This window comes from Apus apus, chromosome 1, assembly GCF_020740795.1.
Source record: "Apus apus isolate bApuApu2 chromosome 1, bApuApu2.pri.cur, whole genome shotgun sequence".
NCBI lineage: Eukaryota > Metazoa > Chordata > Aves > Apodiformes > Apodidae > Apus > Apus apus.
Window position 1 is genome coordinate 172,855,618 of NC_067282.1, and position 14,822 is coordinate 172,870,439.

At 35.5% G+C, this 14,822-nt stretch overlaps 1 protein-coding gene across 4 annotated transcripts in view; it reads right to left on the bottom strand.

Moving 5' to 3' along the window:
- Positions 1-14,822, bottom strand: part of SLC16A7 (solute carrier family 16 member 7) — an 88,512-nt gene that overhangs the window by 8,970 nt on the left and 64,720 nt on the right. For all 4 annotated transcript variants that reach the window (XM_051621320.1, XM_051621328.1, XM_051621338.1 and 1 more), the window contains exons 3-4: positions 3,743-3,886; positions 1,375-2,187 (exon numbers count right to left, since the gene is read on the bottom strand). In XM_051621320.1, the coding sequence (XP_051477280.1) occupies positions 1,375-2,187; positions 3,743-3,886 (957 nt within the window). The remainder of the gene's footprint in view (positions 1-1,374; positions 2,188-3,742; positions 3,887-14,822) is intronic.

Consider the following 14,822-nt stretch of genomic DNA (forward strand, 5'->3'; position numbering starts at 1 on the left):
CATAAAAACAGTGAGAGTAATCCCTAAAATACTTTGATAATTATAAAGGGTTTTAGGCACAAACAATCTTGCTGACTTTTTTGGCTTTGCTTATGTGGCTATAGTGTATGTTCACAAGGCTGGTAATATCAGCATCTTTATATTTTCATAGTGTCAGGCTTACATTTAATGGATACTTTTCAGTAAGATTTACTTTTCAGTAAGATTTGAGCATCTATTTCTTTAGCCTCATATATCATCAGAAACTTTCAGATTATAAAACTTACTAACAGCATTATTAAATACTGACTAAAAGGCTAGCAAACAAAAAATACTTTAGATAAGAGTCTTAATCAGTTTTGGTGCTAGAAGTCCAAAAATTATTAATATAGTCCAAGCTTAGGCTCCTTTAAGTTTCCCTTGCACTCAAAAGATAGAAGCTGGCAACATTACCATCTTTTAGTCAATGTAGGATGGTTCTCTCTCTGAATTGCCTTACATGTATCTGTTGGCTATAGTAACAGTCTAAAGGACTGGCTGACAGTGAGGCTGTGGTGTGAAATCATAGAATCATTTTTGTTAGAAAGGAACTTTAAGATCATTAATGTTAACCTAGCACTGCCAAGTCCACCACTAAACCATATCTTTAAGCACCACATCTACATGTCTTTTAAATACCTTTGGGGATGGTGACCACCACTTCCATGGACAGCCTTTTCCAGTGCCTGACGACCCTTTCAGTGAAGAAAATTTTCCATATATCCAATCTCGACCTTCCCTGGCACAATCATGCCAGGGTGAAATGCTCAACAACACTGCAGTGGAATCCCACCAGGCATGAACCCTGCCTAGGCTGCTGAGCATGTCCATGTCCTTTCTGGCACCTACAGGTTTCTTCTCTCTAGAAATGCCAATCCTTTCGGTTAAGACAAACTAAAGGTGCTATTTAAAATTTGTGTGGGTGCTCCTCTGGCAGCCATTAGGTTAGGGAAACTGTAAGTCCCTGTGAGATCTTAAGGAAAACTGATCAGTGGATTCGACCAATTCAAAAGAGTAAGAACTACATTGGTGAAGAGCAGATTAGAGCTGAATACATGTAAATCAAGACTGCAAAGATTGTGCTCAAGAAAACATGAATTTATCACATGAATTTATGGGCCAGTAGGGATATACTCTCTATCTGTCTATTGCACATGCATGCAATGTATGCCTTCAGATTCTCATGTGGATCTACAGTTGCAAAGTGCAATAACTGACACAGTGCACTGAGGCTACAGGACATTCCTAGTCATACAGAAAACATTAACATTAAGAACAATGTTTATATTAATTCAATAATAATTTGCAAGATTATGCTGTAATGTCTGCAAAAAATGGCATAAAATAGATTCTTACCTCCTAGAGGAGGGCCTATGAGTACAGGGCAACATTCCACGATTGTAACAAGTCCAACTGCACTGGAAAATCTGGCAGCCCCAACGAGGTCCATCAATGTCTCAAAAAGCACGCTGCTAACCATTCCAAATGCAAACCCAAAAAATACAGCATATATCACCAAGCCAGTGTAATTTGTTGCCAGAGGGCACAAGATGTGACAGACGCCATTGTAAAAGACAGCAAAACTAAAAAAGTACTGAATCTTTGGCCGAATAAACTTGGAGTTTGCTACAAGTCCCATTGAAGGCCTAGCAAACATGTCGACAAAGGCTAAGATAGATAGCAAAAAAGCAGCAGAATATTCATCAATTCCTTTGTGCTTGGCATAAGGAGCCAAGAAAACTATTGGAGCGAAGAAACCAATAAACATAATGACATTTCCTGACAAATAGATCAGAAACCCTCTATGTTTGAAGAGGGACAAATCAAGATATGTATTTATAGTTTGCCAAAAAGACTTTTTGCTGGTTTTGTGCAAGGCAGAATCTCCTGTTCCTTTTTCAACATCTTTTTTCACAGGAGGGACTGTTTTCGGTCCAACAGGTCTCATAAGTGACCCAGCCACACAGCAGTTCAAAAGAAGTCCTCCCAGAATGAGAAAGCTTCCTTTCCAGCCAAATGCATTAAAGAGGAATTGATTGAGAGGTGCCAGTGTGCTCAGAAACACTGGACTTCCAGCCATAGCTAATCCATTAGCAATGGGACGCTTCTTATAGAAATACTTGCCAATCATGGTCAAGGCAGGCTGTAAGTTGAATGCTAAGCCCAGTCCTAAACAACACATAAAAGACAGTATTATTGAAGGTCATGCACTAAAAAGACATATCACACCTCTTTCAAGTTATTTTTAAGGTGACCAGTATCTAATACAGTTATTCTCAATGAATATAGATACTAAACAGTATCAGAGAATGAAATCGAGCTTCATTGCTATCCATGTGTGTTAACGCCAAGACTATGTCATGGTGGCATTCTGCCATTTCCCCCTGTAACAGAGCAATAAAAGCCAAAACTCCTTGTGGTGTTTCAGCAATCACATAAGAATTATGGTATCAGTGCCTTGACTCACCATTTTTATATTTGCTAAGCTATAATGCAATTCTCTCTTGGCTCATTTCACTAAAGTTATTAAATGTCACCTCAGCTACAATGCATGCAGGGTGTATTTAATTGCATACATTTCATTTCTTATTTCCAGCCCTATTTAAGATCAAACTTGTGTACTAAAGTGGACATTAAAATGCCTAATTATTTTGGAGCACATTTAGCACTTTCCCAGGTATGGAAGTCATTACAGAGAGTGGAAGAGTTCCAGAGGACATGCATGGGAGCAGAACACCCAACCGCATCAGCTGCATGTATAAGCTGAACCACTAGGCCTTCTCTCTGTATTAGGACACCTAGGCAATAATGTCTAAGTAGGCATTCATCTACTGAATGGCACAGGCGAGGTTCTTTCTTCTCTGATAGGGCCATTCCTGGACCCTGGCTTTATTCTTTCAGTGAGCCATAAGTTTTGGATGTAAAAAATAAGAGGTTTAAGGAATAATCACTTAACAAAGAAGTACTCCCTCAGCCCCAGCATAAAGATGAGCTTGAATATAGTAACAAGTGCCATCTCATTCATTTAATATCTGCCAATATTTCTACTCACTTGCCTTCCTTATTCTGAGGACCCAGTCAAAAAAACCCGAAACAAACTCACAACTTTTGAGAAGGAGGTATTTGATTGACTTGCTTTATGATCACTTCAGTTGATTGCCTTAGGCACTATCTAGGCATTTGATGATATATGATATGGGAGATTGCAAATAGAAAGCTATTGAACTGTAAGTTGTTATACCTTCTGTGAGAGTATATGTACATAAAAACCTACAGAAACCTGGTGTTAGTTTTCATATTTTTACTAGAATTCTGATAGCCCCTGTGAGAATTCTGATAGCCTCTGCTACCTCATTTGAAGTGCAACATGACTGAAAGCTAAAAGAATGAATGTGAAATTCTACACAAATTACTGTAATAAATGCTGTCACAAGCCAATCAATTTTTATACCATAATTACAGTGCAGTGTGGAACAGTACCTACATACAGCATTTATTGGGTAAAATCATCAGTTGTTCCTGAAATATCCTAAGAAATAATTTAACATCATACAAGCTAATTGAAAAATTCAGGTAGCTGAAATGAAGTGAATTTGCTAGCTTCTTGGTTTGCGTTTGTACAATGCCCTGCACAGTGGGATCTTGATCAGTAAGGTTCATTGGTAAAACAGTATTAGAAATAATATAACAGAATATTATAATCCCTTTTAAACCAGACTCTTACCTCCAACGACACCAATACATATATAAAGCTCCAGGACACTGTTGCAGAAAGAGGAGGCAATCATACCAAATGAACATAAGATACCTCCTGCTATCATCACAGGCCGGCTACCATACTTATTCACCAAAATGCTGCTTATGGGACCTGTTGGTAGAAAGAAAACACATTAACACGTGATAGGTAACTCATCATACATGTCTTTGTGTTTAGAGTTTATTGTAATGTTTTATTCCTCCATCCCATGAAATACTTGGCTGTTTCTATACTGATTTGTCTTATAAACACTGTGAGTTTGCAGACACATGAGCCAGGATGTGGCTATACTGCCTCCATGCCAATATAAATATTGCTTAGTTATGGAGATAGATCAAATTAAAGATTAAAGACATCAGACAAGCAAGAGAGATGGTTGCAGTTCACAAGCTATCAGTACTGAGATCAGTCAATAGAAGTTTTGAAAGTGCAAGGACTTCTGAACAATTTCAAGTATGAGACAAGTATCAAAATTCCCCTTCACAGAGAAAGAAGAATCTCCAGGGAACCAAATTAAAAACTAACCTTAATACTGTGGCATGTCCTGGACTTCTACTTAAAACTACACATAAACTCTGAAAATATTGTCAAAACAGAATGTAAATCTCTGGCCCTTGAGGCTCACTTTCCCTCACCTCATCCAGAAAGGAGTGTTAATGGGCAATAAGGTGATTATAAGTTGTCCGGGAAAATCTAAGATGTGCTTTAGCATAAAGATACATAAACTTCAAAAATATTACTACAGGTTCATTTTTTTGGTTTCGACTGCAATTCAGTTTATGGTGTAATTACGTGCATACTAAACAAACAGCTAGTGTGCAATTTAGCATGACATGCATGATATGTTTTTTAAACGACCATGACTAGAATAGATTGTGTGCTACATATCAAGATAAAGAGGTTGTCAAAGCTCTTTAGGTAAGTCTGCATACCATCTGACGGCACTATATTTGGCCTAAACTATTACAAATAGTCTTACTTTTGCAATAACTAAACTTACCCAGTTTAAAAAACCCAACAACCCATAATTAAAAATTTCAAAATCAAGATAAAGCAGGCACCCAGCATAAAGCAGAATGACAAGATCTACATCTGATTTCACTGCAAATCATTCACTGTACTGGTAACAGTTTTAAGTTTCTCTCTTTGTAGATATCTAAAGGAATAAATGCCAGAAGCTCCATTATGTGAAAAAAAGCCTAATCCAAACATAACTAAGAAAAAAAATTAATCATAGCTACAGTGTTACTTCAGATTTTTTAGAACTTAGAGTCTGTGCATTCATTAAATAGCTTAGGTCACACGGAGCCTAGGGCAGCAGCTGTTTAAAAAAGGAGGTCCTTATCCAGACAGCACAGACACTTGCCAATACACTCAGCTTTCTGCTGGTAAAAGCAATCTATCTTCTTGCCCAGGCAGCTGTAACACTTAAGGTAGGAGGGGGCACAGAGGATAAACAGGGTGGCTGTTTTACTGGGAAGGTAAAGAATGCTCAGACTGAAGGCATTAGGGTTTATCTTATAGATAGGAGACCAGGCTCTGCTGCTCAGTGGACTGCAATTCAAGCATAACCATATACTGAAACCAACTCCTCAAAATCCACAGCACAGACTGGCTCAACAAATATACACTAGCCCAGAAATGTATTAAAATTCTTTAAATCACATATGAAGCACTAAAATATTTCACTGACAGGTTATATTATGAGATACTTAACACTTCTAATTTCCGTTTGGGGGGAACACTAAGCAGAACAGCGATGAGGTGGGTTTCTCCTTTGAGATCATAGGAAGAGAGCAGTGAAACATGAAAGACAGGCAAATTACACTCCAAACACTTTCCAACCATATCATGCTTACTTCTCCTGTCTTAATCAACTTGTGCTTTCATAGCTATGCAGAAGCATAACTTCGATCACATTGTTGTTTTGTTTTGGTTTTTTATTTAGAGAGCTATGTTGGGACATTCAGTAGTTTGGCTCATGTTTGAATTAGAAAGGCTTTTTGAAATATGTGAACAATACAAATATTTCCTCTGGGCCAAAAAGCCCCTTTTAACTTGATCTCTTTGTTTAACTCAAAGAAAAAAGTTCCATCCCAACACCAGTTAATATTTATATTTTGGAAAATAAATTAAATGTAAGGCAATTTTCTGGAAAAAAAATAAAAAGTTTTCTTATCATTGCTAAACACAATAACAGTATTTCACTTCAAAGATACCAAAATAATGATTTACCAAATTATTTTCAAGTTCTGGAAGTATTTACAAAATTGTCAATTAAAAAATTATGTAATATTTGTTAACATTCTGAGCTCCCCCCAAATTGTGGCTGTATTTACGTTGCCTTGCTGTAGTCTTACTTAAAATGTTCCTTTTCTGATCCTTAGAACAAAATGTAGGAAATAGGCATCATAGCACATAAATATTTGACCATACTATTTTATTCATTCACTACATGCAGCATCTGGAACTGTACTCTTACATAAATACTTCACTTATGATGTAGACAGACCTGTTAGCAACCTGTTTATTTTCTCCTTACACCAGTGTGAGAAGTGAGGAATGGCATTTAAAAATGAGTGTTGTGCAATATTGCTATATTGTTAGCATTTGAAATGAAGCTATGGATCAAAAAAACAGCATTGCACAGCATTGATAAAGCTTTCCAAACATAGTCAAGGACAAAGATGAGCTCTGTTCTAATAGTCATTCCAGAAGAGTATTGACCACAATAATAATATTCTTTAATATTGTTCCATCAATCCTTCCTTATTAGGAGCAAGAAAACTGGACCTTTGTGGATCTTAACTTTGGCAGTGAGGCCAGGACTGTAACTTACAGCTTTTCAGACCAAAGCATGTAATGTTAGCTTCACCCACAAGACCTGCTAGCTACAAGTCAAATATGGATATATTAATTTAGGTAGGCAGTGGATGAAGATACCAGAGGAAAGACAAAGCTGTTTGATGGTCATATTTTCAAATTACCTGAATCTGGAATGTAGTATGAATTTAAAATTCCTTTAAACATCACATTCTCTTTGAGATGTTTTCCTTCAGTTAGTGATGTGTATTTAGCACGACAGCTCCATTTACTTTTTGGGTCTGCTATTAGTATATTCCAGCTTTTTTATTTAAAATGTGTGCATGTGGTAAATATTAATTGTTATATAAGCCATAAAGTTAGTTTGAGATTACTCTGGAAGCTATATAGGAACCCTTCCAATTTGATGAGTAGATTAAAAATATTCTTGTGACATCTTTGTATATACTTGGTTTTGCAGTATCATAAAATTATGCATATTCATACTTTAATGTATATGAATCTACATAAATTCCAGCTGTTCATCTGACATCATATGTTTTATAGCCATGCACAAATTTTATTTTAGATCTAACAGATTCTACAATTATTTAAGCAATGCTCACATGCCAACATCTATCTATATTCCCTGCATACTTCTTCCTTTTAGTAGAAGGAAGATTAAGCTGTAACACTGCCAAAATCATGCTATACATTAATGCGCATTAATGCACTAGAGGACTGCTGGATCTCTGAGTCTAGTTTCCCAAAGCCTGAAGTAACTACATAACAGATGTTAAGTCAGGAAGCCCACAAGAATACTTACTCTGATCTCTCCCTTAGCACCTACAAACCATCAGCCACAAAAGGCTATACACTCCCTAAACCAAACTAAAGACCATTATCATAATTTGCTAACAGTCTCCTGGCTGTATTTTTGTTTTATATCTTTCTGTTTGAGGCAAATGACCAGACTGTGAGAAGGAATAAGACAGAACTGTAACCAGTGTCACTGAAGAACTGTTTCAGGAAGGGCTATGAAGCAGGACACAAATTATTTAGAAGACAACAACAAAAAAACATAGCTGCTTTTCACATTTTTTTGTCAAATGACAGTGGAAAAGTGGCAAAAGTAATTTCAGCTATGTGAGCAGACGTCTGGCTCATTCATTTGGGAACTGTTTATGATCTTTTTTACAGAGATGATAATAATGTAACACTTACACTGTATTTTGATGGCTCAGCAGAACATTCACTTGCACATCTGTATTGTGCAAAATGTGAGGAAAAAGCTGTTTTCATTGGTCTTCAGTGAATATCAAGACCTCTTTGAAGAAATACAGTGCTTACAAATGCAATTAATTATTTCATATAATAACAATGGTAGCAATAATATTTTCCTCTCGCTTCCAAGTTTAACTTTTCAATAACCATTTAAATCTTCACTCTTCTTTTAAGCCATAATGTCGTAAATGAAAGGCAATACAAACAACTACATAAATGAATAATAAGTAGACATAAAAAGCAGATGTTTGAAGAAATAATCACTTTTTCCCCTTAAAAGATGCTTATTTTGTTAATATAGTTTAAGCATAGCTCAGTCTTTGAAGTTTCTTTTAAAATAAATATATTGGTGGCTATTTTTGTGGAAATGAATAGAGGGCTCAAACTGTCCACTATAAATTTAATAGTCTTTCCAATATAGTTACATTCTCAGAGATACACACATATCTATCTATTTATTTGCTTTTTGCAGACCTAAGAAAATAAATACTTCTAAAAATGATCTGACTCTCAATACAATGCAACAACTTTATACCTAGTATCTCTAAAAGCTTAAAGGATGCAAACTAGATAACAATATTTCAATTTCATAACACCTTGAGGTAATAGTACAGGTAGATCAGTTTTAAGGCTATGAAATAGAATAAAGGAAGATTTATTTGACATAACATCTATATCTTGCTCAGCTCTCAGGCAGAATAACATTTATAAGTCCAAATATATTAGGAACACTCCATTAATTTATGAGGAAGAGAATCTAGGACACTATAGTTTTTTCTGCCTGTTCTCTTTCCCATTTTTTTTTTTTCTTACCAAAATGAATATATATATATATTTACTTTAGATAGTCCTGCTGTATATAGACACAACTTTCTGTGACAAGTCAAAAATTATTCTGCACCTTAGATGAATAATTAGTTGGAATGATTACAATAGTAGGGATTGATTTGTAGCAGTATCATGTTGCCATCATTTGCTTTCATGTTCATAATGAGGTCGGTCATCTTTGGGTCTATATTTATATTCACTGTAGGAATTAAATTTTTGTTTCATTTCAGGCTTTAGTATTGAATTTATTTGTTCTAGTTTGATTACTCACTGCTATAATAAAGTGATAGAATGGAAGATCATTCACATCTGTAATTTGGTCCACATACTGCCAGTACATTTATGCTTCTATTTTGCTACCTTCAATACTTTTAGTATGGAACTAGAGATGAACCTTCTTGACATAAACATAATTTTTAAAACATAGATTGAAAGTGTCGTACAGTGTTTATAGTATTGTTGATTCAAAGAAACCTGAAATGACTCAGTCTGAACAGTATGACATTTGTTTCAATAAAGTGAATTATGCAATAATAATATTTCAAGTTGCACTAATGCAATATTGTAGATTGCACTCTGTCAAGTGATTTAAACACAAGTACATTTTCAGCCATCTGCTGTAGAGTTAATGCATCTATATTTCCACTCCAGCTTTATTTATTTTATTTATTATTTTTTTTAATTTCTGTTTCCTGCAAGCCTGGAAAAGCCCAAGGAGCTTCAAGAATTAACATTAGGATAAGCTACTTGCTAATAAAATTCAGGGTTTCCCTCCCCACCCCCATTTTTCCTTCTCACTCTCTTTTTTTCTTTTTCCTTGCTAAAGTACAGCCTTTATCTTTCAAACAACTCCTTCAACCATGAACTATTTAAGAAAGTATCTAGTACTGCTATTAGAACGTCATCTCTGGTATCCAGAGGAAAAATAACTCAAAACTGATTCTGTTCATGTTTAAAAACCTGCTCATTAAGTTGTAAAGCAGTTAAAAAATATGCTGCTTTTCTCAAATAGGACTAAGTCAAAATACAGAGCATTCGGTGAGAGTCCTCTCTGGTTCAAGTACCTTTGCCTAAATACTTCTAGCACTTTTGGATAGGCATTTAGAGAAAGCAGACCAAAAAAAAATATCCCAGAAAAATAATGATGAATTTGAAAATATTAAAATGTCATGCAACTATTTTTATGTTAGATTCTTTAGCACATTTCTGGGAATGGAAGCCTGTAATTCTGACACATCCTCTGTGTTAGTGTAGCAGCAATGATGGTACATAGTTCAACAATTTTTGGAAAGCTTTCTCTGTAGTTTCTCTCTGCATTTGGCAGTATTTTTTTCTCATTTCAAATAACATTTAAAACTGGCTGCACTGATTCCATAAACCTAGATAATATAGTACCTTAACAGAAATCAAAGAGAAAAAAAATGCTCTTGCAGAAAATATCACCAGAAAGAAATGGCTAACACTGAGTTAGGGTCACTAAACTATGAGTTCAGGTAGCTCAGCAGCTGAAAGCACAGCATGCTGAGCAGTAGGCAGTCGGTCATCCAACCATTCATCACACTTTGGTCACCACTTTCCCTTCTTTAACTAGATTTGCTCAGTGTCATTACTCTGGATGCACACATTCTCACTTCTGTCCTGAAGGATCCTTGAATTTCATTAAGTTTCTGTCTTTTGATTAGTAATCAGGATTAATTTTACCTTCAGATATTTCTTAGGACTTTAAATAAGAAATACAGTTATCACGTGTGTGGTGACCCATAGGAGCCTGGCTGATGGTAGAGCACTTCAGACACATAGGCTGCTTCTTTATGGTTCCTCCTCCCAAAAGATTACAGCTGATAATTTTGAACTCAAATTCAGAAACATATGCCTGGCTGCAAATAAGAGCTGTCTTTTTCCTGAAATGTTCAGAATCACAGAATCATAGAATCATAGAACTATTCAGGTTGAAAAAGACCCTTGGGATCACCAAATCCAAATATCATTCCTGCTCTGCAAAGTTCTCCCCTAAACCATATCCATCAACACCACATCCAAAAGACCCTTAAAGACATCCAGGAGTGGTGACTCAACCACCTCCCTGGGCAGCCTATTCCAGTGTCTAACCACTCTTTCTGTGAAAAAAAAAAAAAATTTCCTACATAAGCGATCGGTGGTGCTGGTGCTTGCTCTAAAAGTATCGCTTTTGTGTAGAAATTTCAGGTCCTTGAGCTGTTTTGATACTTTTTGGTTTGTTTGGTTTTGATTGGTTTTTTTCCACTGACACATCAGAAACATGAACCAAGGGAATTTCATATTTTGATTAAAGCTGTTGTTTGGCTTACAGGTTTTTGCCTTGTTTGCCAGGGTGTGAATGTGTATGGAGTTACTGACCATGTAATTTAGAAAATATCTTCAAGTGAGCAAATTAGTCTATATCTATGACTTTTTAAAAGTTGGGATATCACTCAGCTTTTAATGAAGGAGTAGCCATGCTGATTATTATTTACATGAATATAATTTGATGCGTTATATTGCCTTTTGCATGCCCTGCTACAGATTATTTTTTTTATGAAGGCTAAAACACTTGATCACAAAGCAGAAGACTGTAAGATGGTTTATGACATTTCTTTTGAAATTAGCAACATGAAACTTCATAATATTTAATAGGAAATCAGTGTAATTCTAAGAGCTGCTGAACACTGAGCAGTTTTCAGAAATATTTATGGCCACTGACTACAAGAAAAAGCTGTCCCAAAACTAAATGCCCAAAGTTCACATTGACACGTTTATTGTGACATGCAGCTAGATGCAGCAAAACACTTCAGCATTTTTTTTTTAACTTTCCTTGTATTTGTCTTACTGTTACCTTCAGTATTACTGATTAAACTGAAGCCCATGTATAGGTATTTGCAAAAAACAGTCTTTCAACTTGGAAAAAGGCAAGAAACAAGAAAGAAGAGAGGAAGGAGCAAGCTAACGATGAGATGGATCCAAACCACCTATGAGAGATGCATATAAATAGAGACATTGCAACACCAGGCACATATTCTTCACAAAGTGGCCTGCGTGCCTCTGTAATGAGGATAGCTGAAAATGGCATCAGCACATGATATCTGCATTGCCAAGAGCCTTCTCAGAAAAAAATATGCTTTTCTTCTCAGAAAACTGATGCAACTAGCTCACAATTTAAGCAGTAAATGTCATGTAGTGTATCAACATGAACATTAGAAAATACATTGGCAAATACAACGTATTTGGAAGAATTAGTGAAAGTTTCCTGCAGAAAACAAACAATGGCTTTTTAAAGCTTAGTGTTTAAAAGCAGTTAACACCTCAGAACTTCAAGACTCACATGAACCTAAATTTTAAACAGCTTTTCAGACCCCAAAAATATGTTTGGGATATCACTTAAATAATATTACTCTTGACATGCACAATGAATCTGTGCTTTTTACTTCTCCTTCAAATGAAAAAAAACAAGAAGGACTTGCTCATTTTTCCTCTCCAGAAACACTGTAAAGATAATAATACTAATGTATAAATATTAGTAAATATAATTGTCTATAGCAGTAGTCAATATGAAGGTATTAATAATAAACTTCACTAAATTTATATCCTTCTGAGGTTTTCACCAGCAATTTCAGGAGGCATGAAAATATTTAGTGGTTTTCTTCCAGAGGTCTCATCCTTGAAGTATTATCCACTCATCACAGTGGCTGTTCCTTCTTTTTCTGTGGATGGTTGCAAATGAAAGACTTACTTCAATTTGGTAATACCCGTGTTTAAGCACTTGCACTGAAAGAAGCATCACATTTCTGAAATAAATTAAATGTTATCTAATATGTCTGCTTTCAGGGAACCAAGGAAAACTAATACTAAACCAAAACTACAGGTTCATTTACAGCTATCCAGTATTTCTACTGGTTTTTTTCTGTCTCAAAAATAATCTTACTAAAAAATATCAGGAAAAATTTTTTTACTGTGAGAGTGACAGAGCACTGGAACAGGCTGCCCAGAGAGGTTGTGGAGTCTCCTTCGCTGGAGACATTCAAAACCCGCCTGGACGCCTTCCTGTGTGATGTACTCTAGGTGACCCTGCTCTGGCAGGGGGGTTGGACTAGATGATCTTTCGAGGTCCCTTCCAACCCCTATGATTCTATGATTCTATGATTCTATGAACTGCTATGACCAGACACTGAGACTACATATTTACACAAACATACACATGCCAAACAAACAAACAAACAAACCCCCCACCACTTTTCCTCATCTGATTGTTGAATTTCTGATTATGTAAATGAGTTGCTTTTTCCTGGGATAAGAGAAAGTATTCATCCCATTTATAAGTATTTTTCACCTGAAAGCTTCTAAACTCACTCTTTTGAGTTCAAATAACTTGAAAACTTGTAGCTGAGCAGGCTTAGTGTTCATTACTTTGGGTGTTGCCCAAGCACATTACATTTTTTAGCTATAAACTTAGCTTGCTAACTGTGAGAAACAGATTGCCAACGTTCTGTATATTCTGCTGTTAAAAAGGAAGGATGATTTTCTGTATCATTCCTGATCATAAAACTGAAAAGACAGAGGTTAAACTACCCCATTGTCTCAAGTACAATTATAGAAACTTGAAAATAAGAGATACATTGTTAATCTAAGAGCTAATTATTAGAAAGAAAAAAACAAACACCCACAAAACAAATACTGCTTGCAAATATCTATTTTAATTCTTCACAGATATTTTCCTAAGCTATGTTATTAGCTGGTTAGAAATATTCCCTTCCTTTCTTTCTTCCTCTTTGAGAAATAACTGTCTTTTCTATAAATCTGAGTATGCACATGTGAACACAATACTCATTAATATTCATTACTCAGCACTTCCTATTTATTTTTCCCTATTATCATTCATTGCTTTTATACACCTTCTTAAAAATCTGTGGCTACTTTTCCTGGAAGCAGAAAACATATTCTGTCATTCAGAAGTCTAGCAGACATCACAGAGAGAAAGTCATAGCAAACACTTTCAGAAGACCTTGCACAGGCTACTTATTGTTCTTGCAAATGCAGGGTATATTCTCTGCAACTCAAATAATTATATTTTTCATATAATGCATTCACTGTGAAAAATGCAGCCAACTTCAGCAAAGATTAATATTGTCATTTGGATTTCTTTGTCTTCTACAAATTGCCCATCATATTAATGTTCATACAATATTCCATTTTTACCCTGCACATCATTCTACAGTTTATTTGTTTTCTTCCAGAATAATATTATAGCTAACTCAACTTGGAAATTATTCCTTATACATAGTTACAGGCAGTAATATATAATTTCAGAGAAAGCACAAGATACATGCTTCTTCCCAGTGGCTCCTTTATTGTATTCCTTTCTGGTCTCAATTTTGCACTGTATAATTAAACTTCAAATTGAAAATACCCAGCCTACTACTTATAATGTTTCTGTGGGCCACTTACTGTGAATTATGCATCATGAGTAGATCATTAAATATCATCTACATATTCAGAATATATGTAACGAGAAATATAAATCTGGATGTGTCCTGAGAAGTCATCATATTTAGGTCATTGGCAATAACTTTGTAAGATTACTTCCAAATGTATTTGCTTTTTATCACATATCTATAATTAAGATTAAAATATAATTAATAGGAAAATCTTTCTGAAATATTATTTTATAATTATTTTAGTTGTAATTTTATTTTTAATAATACCCAATAAAATCCATATGATGACTGTCAGTGGTAACAATCAGAAGCATAAGAGGGGGAATTTTTGTATTTACTACAGGCCACCCGATCAGGAGGAGGAGATTGATGAGGCCTTTATAAAGGCCCTGAAAGTAGCTTCACAATCACAGGCCCTGGTTCTCATAGGGGACTTCAACCCCCCTGATATTTGCTAGAAAGGAAACACAGCCAGGCATACATGGTCCAGGAGGTTCCTGCAGAGTGTTCATAACTTTATGATGCAGCTCGTTGAGGTGTGCTGCTGGACCTGGTATTAACAAACAAAGGTCTTGTTGGGGATTTCAAGGTTGGGGGCAACCTTGGCTGTAGCAACCGTGAAATGGTGGAGCTTACTATTTTGTGTGGAAGAAGTAGAGAAATAAGTAAGATTACAGCACTGGACT